The sequence below is a fragment of the Numida meleagris genome, chromosome 25, assembly GCF_002078875.1.
Source record: "Numida meleagris isolate 19003 breed g44 Domestic line chromosome 25, NumMel1.0, whole genome shotgun sequence".
Taxonomy (NCBI): domain Eukaryota; kingdom Metazoa; phylum Chordata; class Aves; order Galliformes; family Numididae; genus Numida; species Numida meleagris.
Window position 1 is genome coordinate 5238389 of NC_034433.1, and position 18016 is coordinate 5256404.

Sequence of the window (18016 nt, forward strand, 5' to 3'; positions counted from 1 at the left end):
CTGGAGGCAGACCTTGCAGGCGAGCCTTTACCGTGAGCCTGCTGGCTAGCCCCACTTCACCCTGCTGCAACTGAAAGGAAACACCTTGCACCGATGCTGCCTCACCCAGATGGCGCCTGCACGGACAGCGGGCACTGAGCTGAGCCGCTCCCAGCCTGCGTCTGTGCATGGCAGACCCCCAGCCCTGCAACCCCACGGACAGCCCCAAAGCCCCCTGGCTTGGAAGCCAACCTGCTTCGGCATGCGTTAGGTCAGTGCGTCTGAGAGGGAATGTGTCCTCTCCAACCGGGCAGTAAGGAACACGCTCAGCAGTTCAGATGGCAGTCAGAGAAGGAAAACCTCGAGGACCTACATGCCACAGTGATTAAGTATGGGTGAAGGCAAAATGTCACACCCCTGTGTTAATAAATGGAAATAAGACACAATCCACACAGCAGCACAAGGCATCGCTCAGAAGTCTCTTTTGCTGAGTATCAGAGCATGCCTGCAAACACCCCTCCGCAGGGGCACAAATGTCACTGTATTTCTTGTGACTGCCACATCCCGGTACCTCTGGACATCTCAGCAGATAGAAACAGATCAACTTCACTGAGATGCTAATATCCATAATAACATATGGATGCATTTCTTCCCAGCACTTCTGCTAGTTGCATGTTATCTACATATGCTTCTGCATTCATATCATCAATAATTACTGACATTAACAACATGCTAATGAGACACACTCTGTGAGTGCATGCACATCATTGAACAAGGAGCATTCCTGCTCCATTTAGGCAGATCTCTGGTGAAGTGATTCCAGCAGCAGCCTGACACATGAACCATTTCTTCCAGCACCAACCTGCTGCTCTGCTCTTGCTCTGAGCCCTGCAGCATAGCATCACAGCTCCTGCCCTCTCCTAGCACCATAGCAATGAGGAAGATACTTTTGCGTCCTGAGCCATCATAAGCTGAAATCAGTAGTGGTTCATACAGCTGTGCTGAGCTGGAAAAATTGGTACTGTGCTCTGTTCAACTATTTCTACAGCAGCCACGCAACCAGACCTATTGCCTGAAGTCAGGAGCTTGCGCTCATGCCCTCCTGGTCCACGTAAGCAGAAACACTGAGCAGAAGAGAATCAGATGTACCGCCATGCCAGCGTCAGGCTCCTACAGGGATACTGCCTGTAGCAATTAAAACACCAACTTCCTTCCCCCTGTCAACTGACAAACAAATAGGTTCCTGCAATCAGGCATGAGTGCTTCTGAGCTTATTTTATGCTCTTCAGCATCCATTTCACGGCAAGGTGGCAGACCATGTCCTCAAAACAAGGCTCAACATCTGGACAGCAAGCAGCCTGCTGCAGGCACAGGAGCAGAGGACCTGAAAGCAGGCTAGGCATGCTCCCACACACAGATTAGCCCACAGTATTCACATCACACTGAAGAACCCATGACTGCTGCCAGTATTTTGAAACTGCCCCAAATCAGCAGCTGGGGAAGGAGAGATGATGGGATGGCAGTACTTAGACCTGCAAAGGAGTGCAGGAGCATCCCAACCTACAGACAGGGAAACTGGGGCACGGAACACTGAAAGGATTTGCTCGGCGCTCCCAGCAGACAAGGTCACCTGGAGAGGGAGCCTACATTTCCCAGCATGGTGCTCTCCCTGCCCAAGCCAGGGCTCAGAGTTCTCCCCACCACAATCAAACAGGTCGCAGGGACAACATCAGTTCTGAGCCCCAGTCAAACACATTCTTGTGTGCTTGGTGGTGGTGACACAGCTCTCTTGCCCAAGGCACTGATCTGTATGGCACTCACACATATTTTCCACTGCTCTGTGATGTAGGGCTGTAAACTCCTCTCTGGGTGATTTCCCATAGCCCAGCAAACAAAGGGATCTTGCTACTGGTGTTGGCTCCTCATCACCTCCTTGGTGGGGAGACTCCCTGCCCAGGGCCACTGTGCCAGTCTCAGAGCAGGCTCCAAGCAATGGCAAGTGCAGAACTGCTGACCAGCCCTGTGTCACAGCTGCTGATTATCTGCAACAGCCTGGATCTGGCAGCAAGGAGTACAAGGCTTGCCAGGCTTACTAGAAACTTATTACCATAAAAACAACTTCTTCCTCATATATTCAATCCAAAGCCCACTGCAAGCAGCAGAAAGATGCCGGCCCGGCAGCTTTAGAAGCTCAAACTGGAGATGCTGGTTTGGACTCACATTTTCTTCTCCTGCGTTTTGGACAAGTCTGGTCCCCTGACCAACCTGAACTTAACATGACCCTTGAGAGAAATAAAGGAGAGAGACCCCTACCACTCAGCACAGCGGGGCAAGCAGGAAAGAATGGAGTGGGCAGAGAGCTGCAGGCAGCAAGTGGAAGATGCATGCAGAGGACTGAGCAAAGCAAGGAGGATGAAATGCACCGCTCTGCTTGTCTTGTGACAAATGTGTGCAGCTTAGCTGGCAAGGTGACAGGAGGAAATGGTCCCATCAGATTCAGCCAAGGAACTTTTTCTTCCCAGGCTGAGCTCCAGGCAGTACATGCGATAGAAAGCAGAGGGACTTGTTTCTCCTCCCACCTGAGCTCCAATGGCTTCTTGCATTCAGAAAAGGCAAATGTCAAATTGGCACAAGATTTTGACTTCTCAGCCTAGACCAAGACAGAAACTGGGAAGATGCATGCTAGGAAAGCCAGAAAGGGAAAGAAAATGGAGGGCAAGGGTGGGGGGAGGGAAAGCTAGATCAAGGGCTGAATTTTCTAAGGCACTCAGCAGCCAGCAAATCTTTTTGTTCTCAAGGCAGTGGTGGAAGAACAGAGTCTGGATTACCCTTGGAGACAGCTGAGCCTTTTTTTCTAAGCCTACCCACTCCCACTCCCCATCTAAGATGAAGATTTCACAGAAACAAGAGCTGTTTGATTTAAAGGTGTAATCCTGAGGTCATCTCTGTAGCGCACAGCTCTAGTTATCTGAACAGAGGCTTTGAGAGAGTCACTGTCTGCTCTAAGGTTGCCACCTGGGAACATGCGCCAGGCCCAGCGTGCTTGGAGGTGACCTGGCCATCCTCCTGCAGGATCCACCCTCTCAGCCCTGTTTGGCAGCTGACAGTCTTCGTAGCGCAGAATGCGAGGGTAAAGACAATCATGGCCTAAAAAACTCAGGAGAAAGCCAAGCATACAGCACAGCAGCTGATCCCTGGGAGATGGTGAGGCCAGGAGCACAGTCAGTTTGCCTCCAAGGGTTAACAAAAGAGCCCAGGTCAAGTGGGAACTGGATGAACTCTTAATTGCTACAGAGGGGAGAAAGAACAGGAAGCCCTAGAGGGAAAAAAGAAAAGTTTGGAAGTGATGGGAGATGGCATTTAAGAGACCTTGCTGCTACTTAGATTGCTTGTATAGCCTACAGTTGGCCAAGAAAACTGGAGTGACTCCAGGTCCTTTGGGTCCCTTCGAGAAAATAGCTCAAAAAAACAAAAACAAACAAACAAAAAAAAAACAAGCCAAGAGGATTGACTCCTGCCTGATGTTAAGAGCAGATGCACCAGCAGAAAGGAGCCCCTGGGAGCCTCCTCAGCCCCACCGTGGCCAAACGTTCCCCTGATGTCCGCTGACTCGCCTGGCACTGCTGAAGGGCATCAGTGCATCACTTGCTATTTTGGACACAGTCCCTTTCCTGTGGTCATGCTCTGGGGCAGAAGAGTTGCATGCACGTTTGCAGTTAGCACTCAGTGCTTGGTTCATGCTGCAGCTGCTTGGGGAATGGGTCGATCCCCTCCTTCGCACGCCAGGTTAGCAGGCAGCTCCCTCCTACCCGTGCAACAATCAGGAGATGTGCTACTGTGTAACGCGCAGCTGAATATGGAAGAGCTTCATTTTGGAACAAAAGCCGTGACCAGCTCCAGTGGAGCCAGGAGCAGATTCTACTTGGAAAAAAAATCTTTTTGCTGGCGTCTGTAGTGAAAGGAATGAGATCTGGGTCTTCGTAGTGAATTGCTGGGTCTGGGAGTGCTTGAAAGGTTTCCTAGAGACAACAGTTCAGCGCATGGAAATGTTTTCCATTTGCAACAGCATTCCTACCTTGTTTCTCTCAGTGCACCAACCTAAGCATGACCTTTTGGGGTCTGACAGCTAACAACCAGTCCTGGCTCTTGCCATTTCCTTTCCAGCCTACAATGCCAACTTCTTGCGATTCCTAAGCAAGATTACAAGCCAAAAAGGGCTCAGATATTCTCTGGATATCAGGACTATCTTGTATTATAAGAAGAGTAAGAAAAGATGCTAAATCACAGGCTTCAGAGTTGACATCAATCAATAACAGCTCTTGCAAATTATCCCTAGTCTCCTTAGAGGTGGTTCTTCTGCCTTCTTGTGAGTCACGTCTCAGCAGCACAGCAATTTCAGTTTTCTAGTATCTTAGCAATTTTCCCAGAGAGAATGGGCAACATTATCTTCCTCAACCAGATAATATAAAATACCATAAAAATATACAGTAAGTGTTTGTAGTAAAAACAAAAAGTGCACACCGGAAAGAGCCAGGAAGCGTCAGGGCTTCGGGATTATCTTCGGAGCTTCTCCCTGCCTTGCTTGTTAGCCTGGACAGACCACATCCCTCAGTTTCCCTCCAGCAAAAGGAGATAACGGAGAAACATAACTCTCCATCAAATTCAGTGGAATTGCTGCCAGAGACTCCAAAATACACAAGTGCAAGTGAGCGGGCATGTGCATTTATCTGGCACCAAGTCTCTCCATTCATATTTAAGTGATTAATCATTAATGATGTTCATTCACTAATGGTGCTAAAGGCCTTCAAGACAGCAGAAAATTCCCAGGCTAAAGAAGCTACACAATTATGTCTTCAAAACAACACTATAAACATTTAAGCAGAGGTTTTAATTCTCCCTGAAAATGACATAGAGCAATGGGACGACTCAGATCAGACTCTTGGAAAGGGACATAGTAATTAACTTGGTGTAAATTAATGAGCTTCAGACAGGATTTGGAGACTTGAACAGCTGAGTGCTAGCTTTTGTAGTGACAGCTCCCAGACAGCTCTTTGAAGTAGCCTGCCTCCTTGAAGTGGTGCAAGCTCTGGGATTGGAAGCAGCAGCTATGATTTCCCTTACAGAAGCCCCCCACACCCAGATCTCAGCCCAGCGCTGCCACGCACTCAAGGTGAGACTAAAGAGGTGCCAATCCGGCAAGATAAGGTGGACAAAGGGGTTGCATGAGAAACCACTAACGGAGAGCAAGGACAATTTGGGCTCTTGTTTCCAGGGTGAAGCTGCTCGTCCAGGCTGCTGCCAAAGGCGCTGCTCTCCCTGCCGCCAGTCCTCCAGCACAGCCTTTGTGCCCACTGCCGGGCTGAGTTCCACAGGGCAGGGCTGAGATGTGGTCGGCGGCAAGCTGCTTCGCTGGGGCCACTGCATGCAAGTGGGCTTCCTCCTTTCCTCAGCCCCAAAAAAAGCTTTACTCATCCCACAACACAATGGGATCACAGTGGCAAAGCCATTTAGCTATATTTAAATTAGTACATCCATAAGGGAAACTATGTCAATGCAAAGCACTTCGTGTCAGTGCGGCCACGTATAAGGGCTTCTACCACTCGCACGACACTGGCAAATAAACCTCCTGCAGCTCAGCAACAGTTCACAGTGGTGGAGCATGGGCAGAGCTCCATCCTGCCGTGCTGCCGGGGTGGGGAGCAGGCAGAACGCCATGTCAGTGGCAGAGCAGCAACGGAAACGTGAAACACAGAAACTAAGAGTGCTGCCATTAATTTAAAAAGGAAATCTGAGACAGGTCACTACAGCCTAAACATAGATGAGGGGAAAACAAAACAAAACACCAGAGGAATTTTACAGAGGCTGCCAGACGTGAGCATGCCCTGTAGTCCTGCCTGTCTGTCCGGCCCTGCTGCTGCAGCCCAGCTGACTGCAGTGGGTCTCCCTGCAGGACTGCAGTTGGGCAGGAAATATTCTTCCTGTCCTACAAACATCCTCCTGTTCTGCATCAGGATGAAACAGAGATCTTTTAGAGCTTCAGTCTTACTTTGTGATGAAACAGCCATACGCAATCCCACTGTGTGCATCCCATAAATTCTTCACCCTTCGGCCAATCTCAATCAAGTCTGGCTGACTTGGTACAAGCAATGGTGCATTCCTGCAAGTTTCAGGCAGCCTGGGAGAAACGAGACCCAAAACATGCCTCTGCTAAGGAAAAGCAGTCCTCAGCAAGTATCATGTAAAGCTCCAGTCCTGCTGGAAAGACATTTGGAGCAGACACAGGAGTTCTGCTGGCAGCGAGCACTGCCTGGCTTTGCTGCTCCTGGCAATGTCTGCAAGGCCCTTGCACACTGTGGCATGACTGGGACGTAGGAGGTCAAAGTCTGGCTCTGGGCAGCTCTCCTCCAGCACCCAGCTCATTGCAGGCCTCACCAGCAAGAAACTCACGAAGGCCACAGTTACATCTGTGATCCTTTTGCAAAGCCCCTGCTGACACCCACCCTCCACCCCAGCCTTCCACCAGCTCCTGGCAGAGCAGACTTCCTTGATTCATTTTCTCCCTTTGCTTGCCACCATGCAGCTTTTTACCAGGGCTTTGCAGATGGTGTCTCAATGCCTAATCGTGCACACCACCTCCTGCATTATCTGGGTCCTGGAGGCCATCCCACAACAAGCATCCCTGCCAGAATGGTCAGAGATAAGAAAGAGGTCCCTTTGTGCTCGTCTCCCTGCCTGGGTTTCTTAGAATCTAGCTGCCTTCAAGAGAAGAAAGAAAACAACTGCACGTAAGCACCAGCACTCTGACTCTTAATGCCTAGGTGAGAGGAAGAGGTTGCTTAAGGAGTTAGCAGAGCCCTATCCCTACACATGGGGAAGGCAAAGGGCAGCACTGACTGCACTTCTAAAGGTAGCTCCGTAATCACAATTGCAGGCCAAGCAGGTGATCATCTTGCACAGGAATTTACGTGCAGGACAAGAGAATCCGCTCACAGCCCTTAAGAGGTAGAGATGCATTGCACTAGTGCACTTAACTGCTGGAAGCTGGCAGAAAGTCCATGAAATAAAAGGGCATTCAGACACGGTGAGACTGATTTAGGTGCTAAGAGCTGGTACAAAGCCTGACTTACCTCCAGACCCCACACTGGGGCTGGTGAGGGGCAAAAGAGACAAGCTCTTCCCAAGACAGGACTCCAAGCACTCGGCTAGTATCCAGGATAAAGGCACAGAGCAAAATCCACTCCTCATTACCAGCCCTGAGCTTAGGAGGGGCACAAACCAATTACTGCAACTGAGTGAAAATAATCTGCCTTTAACCAGTGATAAACTGGAAGGTACTTTGATGACAGCTGATGGAGAAATAAGATCACACATACTGAATCACATCTCCCTAGGCTCTTGTATTTTAAATGTGCTTAATTTTTTTTCCATCACAGCTGCTGCAGCTTAGGCCAATAGTGACACTTTGGAAAATCCCATCATTGCAGTTTAACGATGATGAATTGGTTAACACCTGTAACATGCTTTGCCAAAGTAGATCTGCACAGGCAGCACAAATACTGCTGCTGCTTCTTGACAAAAACCCACAGAACACACGTTTAGCTGATAACTAGAACAAAACATAGGTGTCCCTGCCACTCATGCTGCCTGACCCCTTCCTCTCTCACTAGGAGTAGAGATGAGGAACAGGAACATCCAGGAGAACAGCTGTATTGGCACGCGTTCATCACTCCTCGACAGGACCATGCATCCTCCCTGCAGGGCTGAGGTTCTGCATGGCCCCCAGCCAGCAGACACCATGAACACTGCCTCAGTTTCCCCTTCTAAAGCTTGAGGTTGTTGGAAGGATTTTTCATAGAACTCAGCATTTTTGTAGTTGCTGCATTTTCACGTTCTGTTGCTTTTTCTTAATTATTGACTGGGCATATACATACCATCTGCCCAAGGCTACAGCACAGAAAGTCAAAGGCCTATGTCATTGATTTATGAGACCTCCATTCAGTTCAGTTTGCCTCCCTCTGTAGTTCCCATGGGAAAAGTTGCTTTTCATTTCCTTTCCAGAAATCTTGTGCATGGTGTGGCTGGGAGCGGCTAAACCTCTTTTTGCCTTTGCCACAGTTTTCTCCAGCAACATGAGGTGGATGCGCTGCTTCTCCCTTCCACTGCATTGAATTTGGTGAAAAAGCAAAGAGGCCAAGTTAATAGGAAACACGGGTGTTGTGTTTTTACTGATGAAAGTGGCGACTAGGTTAAAAACTGTGGTGATCTAAAATAATGCACAGTGCAGAGGAAGAAATCAGCACATGTAAACACTAATGGAACACATCGCAGCGGCACACAGCACTCCTGCTACTGCGTGCAGCGGTTACACCACCACCTACAGAAACTGAAATACCCAGTAACCTTCTACTCCCAGAAAAAAGGCTGGTGCCAGAGACTGGGATGGGACTCAGGAGAGCCCACTCAAGCCCAAAAGCCTATGTAAATTGACAAATGTCTGCCTCAATCTTTTTGCTTTCAAGCCAACATGATACCTTTTGCTTTGGCTCCCCACACTCCCCTAGTAAACCCATTCGCAATCCCTCCCTACTACGCTGTTATGCAGTGACGCCAAGTGCCCGCATGAGTCGCCTCAGAACAGAGATTACGATGCATCTGTAAGAGAGGAGACTCACATTCATCTAAGTGACAGCTATTACTGTGAACAACCAACCAGAGACACCAGAAACACTAACTACACGCTCTGGAAACTCCTACTTGGGTCAGCAGATTTACTCAGCCCCGTAAACCAATTTGATGACCATGGAAGATGTACATCTTTCATTTTCAGGCATACACAGCATGAGATTACAGTTGATCCTAGTTAGTTAATAATCTAAACTGTGCAATAGTACTTCTGAACTTGGTGGGGGTCTGGAGCTAGGAGATGCTGCAAAACAAAGACCAGACTCTATCTTAGCAGTTCTAACCAACCAAACCCCAGACACCTCCTGCACTGATGCGAGTGCTCAGTCTGAGCGCTGCGTGCCAAGGAGCAGAAAGGTCAACCTATGAGTAATGACAGCAGGGCTACAGGGCACCGTGCCTGTGTGCCAGCCGCTGGGATAGCGAGACACAGAGAGCTCAGAGAGAGGGCTGGCATTTGCCATCACTTCGACCCCTGAGACCTCACCGAATTCAACGGGCTCCCAAGTGCAACGTGAAGCAAACAGGAGCCCGTTCAGCCCCAAGATATGCAAACTTATCTCCTGCCACCATTTAGCTGACAAACACATTAGAATTATGTGTGTTTATTTACTTCCTGCGCAGTGCAAGTTAAGGAGGAGAAAATAGATGCTCAGCAACGATCTCTGCTCACCTGCTGAGATTGATGGTTGGATGCACAGCTGAAAACTACAGCAGTGCCTTACAGACAGACTAGTTTCCTCTTCCATCTCCCACCACTTCTTGCACCTGCAAAGCAGACTGCCAAGCCCTTGCAGGCCCACCTAGGTGGGTAAGGAACACACGTCTGGCTGTGTACGTGGATGCTTCTGAGCTGATTCTGCAAACCACTGCTTTGGATGTACTAAGGTGAAATAGCATTCTGGCAGCAGAGATTATACTGACAGTCCTCAGCCATCAAAGAATTTTGCTGCGTGCAGGCCCACTCTGCATCCTGCATTTACCCTTCAGCTTTGCAAGCTGACAATTTCAAAAGTTTTAACAGTTGTATTGAAAAGAAGAAAGAAAAAACACAGATGTATGTGAGGCAGAAAACAAACGTGGAAGAAGCCCGTTGAAGACAGACAGTGGCACACAAAGCATCTCAGTGGTTATTTCCCTGCATGCACTGTCACAACCATGAGTACGCAAGACCATTCCAGCTCCAGTGCCACCTCTGTTGCTCATACACTATTACACATGCTGACAGCACCAATACACTCCAACCAGAACTGAGACTCCCCTCTGCCGAGCTCTGCACTAACTCTGATGGTGCTCATCATCTGGGGTATCACAAACCTACATCAATCAAGCCACACAATACAGAGCAGCTGACCTACGTCAGTATCCTATCAGGTGTGGGCTAGGGCAGTGGCCTGAGTAGCCACAGCTGGCTCTGTGTAAGATGACAGAAAAATGATGAGATTGTTTTTGGCTAACAGTGAGAAGTGTCACACGCCCCCAGCTGAAGAATTTGGGGAAATCTCTGCAAAATCAGAGACTTTCTGGGGTATTTCCAACAGAGAGGTTGATCCAAGCTCTGATTGTGAATGAAACTGAATACAACAGACAAAAAAAAAAAAAAAAAAAGGACAGACCTCCTACTTTTAAATGTCTAGCCTGAGCCAGAAAATTAATTAAAAGGGATGGTTTGAAAAGTACTTTCCACAAGCCTGAAGTCCATCTGCGCTTGCCCAAGCTCAGCTCCTCCATAAGACGTGTGCATACAGAAACCACATCTGTCCTGAAGACAGCAAATCCCCAAATACTTGAGTTTCAGACAGATCATTTTCAAGTGGAAAGCCCTTGCAAGAGAAAGTCCCAGCTGCATATGCAAAGGAACACTGAGCAGCAGGTTTGTGCAAATGACTTGTGGGTCAGAGCAAGTGGATTTGTGTGCATCTGCATGAGGCAAGGACCTACTCCACTCTGCCTTCCTTGTAGTGGTACAATGTCACTCAGACAGTTCTGCTGCGGCTGCAAATAGGAGTGCAGAATGGAGCTACCTGCACAGCAATACAGTACGCCTTACTTCTCAGGAGTGATGTGTGGCAGTGGGCTACAAGGCCACAAGAAGGCTCTTCTGGGCCTCACTTCATTTTGGTTTTCAGGCAACAGTGAGGTCTCTGCACTTGGACTTACCTCCACTGCAGGAAGAGGTGCAATTGGCTGTTCTGCTCTTTGTGCAGGGAGTTTGATGTGGGCCATCAAACACAAAGGCAAGATGAAACCGGACACTGCAGCAATTAAGCAGGAGTACATTCCACATGCAGCATGGCTCGCTTGTGCTCTGCTGGAAGGAGCAAACAGGACACTATCTCACTGGCCTACAGGGCTGTTCCCTGTCCTTCATCTTCCATTTGCCCAAGCTCAGGTCCTGCATTGCCAGCACCCTTGCCACCCCCACCACATGCACGGGCATGGGGCAGGACACGAGCCAGCACTCCTGCACCAGCTGACTTCTGCTCTCAGATAGGAAGTTGATAGAAATCTCACTTGGCTGCAGAAAGAAAATCAGATTTCAAAACCTCTGCCAAAAGACCTCCAGAGCCTAGCAGCAGTCCTGGCACTAACCCTTGCCAGAAGCCAGGCTCCTTCCCAGCTGCACCCAAGGCAGACATCAGACACCCTGGCTGTGCCTTGTCACCTCTTTGAGGATGTTCTTCCCTCCTGAGCTGTAGCCCATATTCTCCTGTAACGCTTCTTTTATCTTGGGATCTATCACATGTCAAATCTGCTTTCATCGATAACCAGGTTGGGGGTGGAGGGGAGGGAGGAAAGAAGGGTTAGGAAAAACTGCTGTCTCGAGTTAATGTGCAGATCCACTGCAAAAGATGAGCAGATAGGTGGAGCAAAAAAAAAAGAAACCTGGTGCCAGGTTGGATGGCAAAACCCATCGCATCTTAGTAAAACGCTCAGATCCCAGAGGGAAAAGCCAGCTCCTCAGTGGTCGCAGGGGCTCTCCCAGTTCTAGGTTCCAGCTTCAAAATCCTGATTCCAAGGACTTCCCACAGAAGAGCTGATTTTGACTGAGCATTGCAAGTTTTCCACTAACCTTAAGCAGCAGCTGAAAGACAATCTCTAATACACAGTTCGGGAACAACTTGCTCTCAGGGAATAGATTTCCTGCTTCCCGGAAGTAATCAGATTTGTCTCTACCCCTCAACACATTCACTACGCTGCTGCAAAAGCTGCTCTACGGCAAATTAACCAGGCTCTTCCAGCTAGCCCTAGCCCCCTTGCAACGCCTCTGTCCTTTTCCCACCCTATCCCCGATGGAACATGCAGAAAACCTTGCAAAAGGTCCCAAGCACAGGACTTCCCACCAGGCAGGATCTGGGCAACCCACCTTCCCTTGCACACTGGCTGCCTCGCATGCAGCATGACCCAGAACAGGGCATGCTGCCTGGGGGTAAGCAGGTGCTCTGTGCTTTTCATCCTTCTCCTCTCTCTTCTCTCTGCATCCTATATCATTCTGTGATTAAATCAAGCCTGTTTAACCGCCACAGCCAGATGTGGGGACACCATTCGTTATAGAAAAAAGGAAAGAAAAGAAAAAATGGCATGTGGTAACAGTTGTCTGCACGTGAAACATGGCCTGCAGCCCTCTGTATAACCTGAAGCCACAGGATCCTTGCTTGGGGCGTGGGAACTCATTTTATCAGACCCTCAAAGACTCAGCCAAAACAGACCCTGCTGTAGGTGACACTGAAGAAACACACGCTCTGTGAGACACCACATGCCCTCCCAGCTCTCAGCCCTCCTTGCCAAGAAGCCCCTTCCAGCACAGACTCAGTCTCCCCCAGGTCCACGGTCCAGTGTAATCCTTGCTATCCTCAGCCTCACAGATTCCATCCCTCTAGCCAAACCTGAGGGTTTCACAGCCACAGAAAGCTTACTCCACACCTGCCCCTGCAGCAGCCTCCCTTGCTCCTCATCACCCTGAGCTCCAGTGAATGCTCTCCATCATGATCAGTAGGGTCCTACTGCCATCACTAGACAGGACTCCTGTGAGGTCCAAGGCCGAGAGTCCTTCAGGATTTGCACAGCAGAGGGTCAGTGAGCAGAGGCAGCAGCACAGCTGGGGCAAGCTAACAGGGCTTACCCAGAGAGCTTCAGACTCAGAAAGGAAGAAGTGGAGACGTGTGGGAGGAAGGGAGGGAAGAGGAAGGAAAGGAGATGATATCCGTCCCCATGCCCAGTGCAGGGAGATGAACAGTCAGAGCAAGCAATGAAGCCTATCATTGCCTCCCAGCTGGTGTGGGTCCTCAGAGACATGCTGTGGGTCACAGGCCGTTGAGAATGGGGCTGTCACCTCAGCAAGGCTTTATCAGTGGCTGTTTCTTCTTTCTTGCTTGGTCCAAACTCTCAATTTCCAAAAATGGTGGGAGATGTCACAGAATCAGCAACACATCCTGAACAGCTGCTGCCACTCTCTATCTCTGCCTCACCCCTTGTCTCTGCTGCTTCTGGAGCTCCCCAAGACGCAAACTGCTCAGTCTGGCTAACAGAGGGATGCTACACTGCAAATCTGGAGAGCTGCAGAACTCTGGTGAGATTCAGTTCTGGATTCCCATTAGGTCTGATTGATTCAAGACTTCTGTAAAGTAGCAGCCTTTGGATCAGAATCCTGTAGAAAGGGTCAACTGGAGAAAAAGGGAAGTTTTCCCAGCTTAGCCTTATTCCATGACAAGATCTGGAGACTTTTTTTTTTTTTGTCTCCAGGAGGTGAGAATAGGTGGGAGAGGGTGAGGTTTTTCAGCACCCAAAACCTTTTGCAGAGCAGCTGGTGTGAAGATAGTCCTACATTTCCATTGCTATTGCTTCCGTATTTCCAGGATCCCATTGGGAAGAAAAAGCAACTTTCATCAGGCTCCAGGCTCCAATTTACAGATAGAGGCATTTCCTTAAAGTGCTTTGCTAAGGAATGCCAACATTATTAAAGCAACAGATTTTAACAGATACTTAAAGGTGATGGTAATCCCACTCAACCCCACTCCTGCAAAGCTAGACAACTGCTTAGTGTTATGACTCTTCCAATCAAGACGCCAGGGGGACCTCATTGTGGCCTTCCAATACTTGAAGGGAGCGTACAAACAGGAGAGGGAACAATTGTTCACGAGGGTGGATAGCGATAGGACAAGGAGGAATGGTTTTAAACAGAGAGAGGGGAGATGTAGGTTAGATATTAGGAGGAAATTTTCCACTCAGGGGGTTGTGACGCACTGGAACAGGTTGCCCAGGGGGGCTGTGGATGCCCCGTCCCTGGAGGTGTTCAAGGCCAAGCTGGACACGGCTCTGGACAGCCTGGTCTAGCGGTTGGTGACCCTGCACTCACTCAGCAGGGGAGCTGAAACTCGATGATCTTTGAGGTTCTTTTCAACCCAGGCCATTCTATGATTCTATGATCAAATCACTGACAGTTCTTAAACTATCTTCCTCCATTTCAAAGAAGTACAGAAAGGGAAGTACCTTGCTAGATACAATGACCAACAGCATAGCCAGACTCTTCTTTTAAACCCAGTGCTATAGTCAGTGGGGCCCAGTAACACACAGAGGAGTCTGCACTGAGTCCCTCACTACTGTGGGAAGCACCTCCAAAAGCCAGTAAAGCCTCTCAGTCCAGCCCAAGATGGTTTTAGCAAGCAGTGTCCACATGTGAGTCCCAGTTGAGGCATGGGGGCTCTTCAGAACCCATCCAAACAGCTTCCCTGTCCTGCAGAAATGAGAAGAGTTCAAAAGAGGGATCCAAAATCCAGCTGGGATAAGCGAATTTGCACAACTGCAGCTCAGAAGTCTCCAAATTTATGTTCTACCCACTCACAGCACAGCCCATGATCAGCTGCAAGAATTGCTCCTGCAGGCCCCACATGCTCCCTGCCTGGGGAGAACACTGACAGCTTCACCTCGCGCAGCTGGAGGAGACAGCCCCAGCCTGATCCAGAGAGCAGCAGGATCCCAGCACCCGGCTGGAACTGTGCTTGGAGGAGCAGGATTCCTCCCCCACCCCTACCCTGGAAGGGCAACACCCACTGTGTGGTTTCCTGAAACAGATATTTGTCAAAGACAGCAGTAAGAAACACAAATGTGGTAAGTGGCCTCTGCTGAGCTGTGCATGTTGCCAGAGCTCATGCTTCAAGGTAAGGCTATCACCCTGTGGGGCCAGCAGCAACACCTGCTCTTTGCAAGATATCAAAGGCACAGGAGATGCAGCTCTGGCTCACAGCAGACATGGCTTCCTCTGGCAGGCTGCTAGCCACTGAGGGAAGTGTGCAAAAAGCAGGCAGGAGACATCATCCTGGCCTAGCTTCACTGCTGACATCTGCCTTACTGGTGACAGAGCCCACCTTGTCATGCAGCACCTCCTCCAGCAACATGAAGAATCTACAGGTCAGACAGATGCTTGAGGTGAGGAGTAGGCTCCAGCCCTGAGACACATGTTCTGCTGAACATGCCATTAGCTCTCTCTGCCACTGCTGTGGAAATACTGATTAAAAGTATACACCACAGCAAGGGGCTGCATCCAGCAACTGGAACACCCAAGGCAGCTGCAAACAGTTTGCCACAGCAAGGATGGTGACACAGAACGACAGCTTGTGGACAGGACTGGGCAGAGATCTTATGCTCTCCAGAACTGGACCAATTACATCATCTGTAAGGATTTGCACAGGAGAGCATCACCACACCTTACACTGTTCCTCCGCCTGTTCCTTCAGTGAACTCCACATCTGTTGATCCTCAGTAACCAGCTCAGCCCATCTCCTCATCACCTTTGGACTCTGAAGTTTGAGGCAAACTGAAGGAACAAAATGGAGAACATCCACTGAGTCACTGATGAGGCAGGAAAAGCTGACCACGGATCTGCAATAGTTCCTGGCAGCAGAGGCTCTGGACAGCCTGGAAGTGTGGGTTTACATGCTTGCCGGATTAGATACGGCACTGACCCAAACACAGCTATGAGCTGATGGGATGGGAAAGAACAGTTTTTACGTCAGCTAAATAGCGTTACAATAAAAGACCCAGTGGATATTAACCACCCCAGGCCTACTTTAACCAGTACAGATGCTCTGACATTCCAGTTTGGCCAAACAGAGCTCCTTGCTATGGAAGACTCATCCTTATGGAGTGCAATACGCAGAAGGACCCCAGGCACACTAACTCTGCAGTCCCCATGGTAAGGGTGAGGTGAAGCTGAGTGTGACGGGAAAAGAGGCAGGGACACTTTGGGGCCCAGCTCCAGCACTGACACTGCCATACAGCACAACCCTTGAACGGGTAACCACCTCACTCACTGCCTGTTAAAAAAACCAAAAAACCCACACATTTCTATGCCTAGCTCTGCAGTTGACATTTGAACAACAGCATTATCTTCCAGACAGAGCCACAGCCTTGACATGTCTGGGAGCACACTGCACCCTTGAGAAGCCTAATTGCAGTCGCCTGCACAGAGGCACACCTTATTTCCTGCTCTAACTCCACCGACCTGCACTTCCAGCAAAGGGGTGGTGTTCTGCTGATCAAAGAGCCCTCCACCACTTGACACCCTCTCCCCCTGTGGCTATTAGTAGGCTCGATAAAAGGGCTTCAAGTTTTACTAAAAACTCCATGGCTGGAACACTTAACTCATGTACTAAGATGCATCTTGCACTCTAGAAACTCCCTCTTCTATGCAGGTGTAGCAATCAGAAGGAACAACACAATGGAAAAGAGGTTACAAAAGAGGTGGAAGGACCAGCACAAAAGCAAGGTGCTACAAGGGAAGAGAAGTAGATAGCTCACCCATATCAGAAGATTCTGGGCTCAAAGGGAAAACCTTCCACCAAGGAGGGATCTCCAGAAAGAGATCCTTCCTCAGTGGCAGTCAGCCCTTAAACGAGGCCTAAGAGGGTAGGAGCCAGGCTCCACCCCTTCCAGTCACACAGGTGAATTGCCTTCACTTGTGCTCCCAGGGCTGACTGGGTCTTTCCTCCAAGTGCTCAATCAGTGGCTCAGGCCATGACTCAGCCGTTCCCATACAGCATGTAACATCATTTTGAGAGGTATATGTGATGTGTGACCCCACAGAGCTATGCAGATCCCCATCCCACAGGCCTAGGCAGGGCAGTGCTTTCTGCCAAGACATCAGCCTCCTCAACTAGCAAGCAACAAGTCCACAAGCATATTACTGCACGCAAGTATATTGCCAACATTAACACTGCTGTTGCTTTAGAGAGAAGGGTATTTGTCAATAGTAGCAAAGCAGCTATAGACTTTCTGCATTTAGGTCATGATTTCTGCAAGACATAAGTCAATGTCCTTAGGAGAAATGTCCTCAGATGGGCAGCTTATTCCCTCCTTGCCCTCCTGTGAGCTTGTCACTGTTATACTGTGCAACAACCGTTAGATAGCATCAGTCAAGGGACTTGGGGGCTTCATTTTTCAGAATGAAATGGGCACAGGAAAGACTGTGGAGACATCCTGGGTGCTGGGGGCTGTAAGAGCCTAAGTGAATTCCCTGCTAGCAATTTTGGTTTCTGACACATAAGCTGGTAAGAAGAGCACATGATGACAACATGCCCTCTGGTGGCAGTGGTGCTGGGGACTTGGGGCAGAGACGGAGGACAGAAGCATGTGCACAGGAGGCAAGGTGACAGCTTTGGAGACGTCAGACATCTCTGCATGCCAGCAGGACACCAAGTGACCAAGAGCCTTCCTCTCAGCACCTAGGGCTGCAATGGAAGCAAGGAGCTTGATCACCTCTCTGGTCTGCAGCCCGCTTGTGGCAAGCCAGAGACAACAGACTTTAAGAGCACAAAGGGACGTTAGATGACTTGGCCTGGCTTTCTGTCTCGCACATACTGCAAAAACTCACCCCCACATCAACCTCAGCAATTACTACCTACCCAACTCAACTGCAGCTCGGAAACACCAAGCTCCCACAGCCAGCCTCCTGCAGGCCCTCCTGCAGCATCAGCACCTCCCAGTTCAGAATTAACAAAGCCTTGGGCTTTCCCTACTAAAAAGAGGACAGTCATCCATTCCCATCATTTTTTTCAAAGCTGAATTTCAACAGGCTTCACAGCTTCTCCCCTGGGACCGTTGGTATTAGAATAACTATTCAGCTGTAGCTCACTGAGGTTTAATATGTTTGTCCAGGATGATACAATAAGGACTTGGGATTCCCAACTCCTACATCTTCTTTGAAATAATCTGCATGAAATTCTGTAAAAACATGTGAGCTTCTTTCCTTTCTCAGTCTCAAACCAATCTGAAAGTGCTTTTTGTTGCAAAAGGAAGTGTTCCAATCTCTGGGAAAACACAACACGCTCAGGAAGACGCACAGACTCCCACCATCTTG

The 18016-nt window shown here is 49.3% G+C and overlaps 1 protein-coding gene across 3 annotated transcripts in view; it reads right to left on the reverse strand.

Moving 5' to 3' along the window:
- Positions 1-18016, reverse strand: part of CCND3 (cyclin D3) — a 39861-nt gene that overhangs the window by 18728 nt on the left and 3117 nt on the right. Inside the window, exon 1 of one of the 3 annotated variants that reach the window (XM_021377293.1) lies at positions 10822-10972. The exons of the other annotated variants lie outside the window; for them this stretch is intronic. Within the exon in view, the coding sequence (XP_021232968.1) occupies positions 10822-10941 (120 nt within the window). The 5' untranslated portion in view covers positions 10942-10972. Of the gene's footprint in view, positions 1-10821; positions 10973-18016 lie in introns of those variants that run through there. 3 annotated transcript variants of the gene reach the window in all.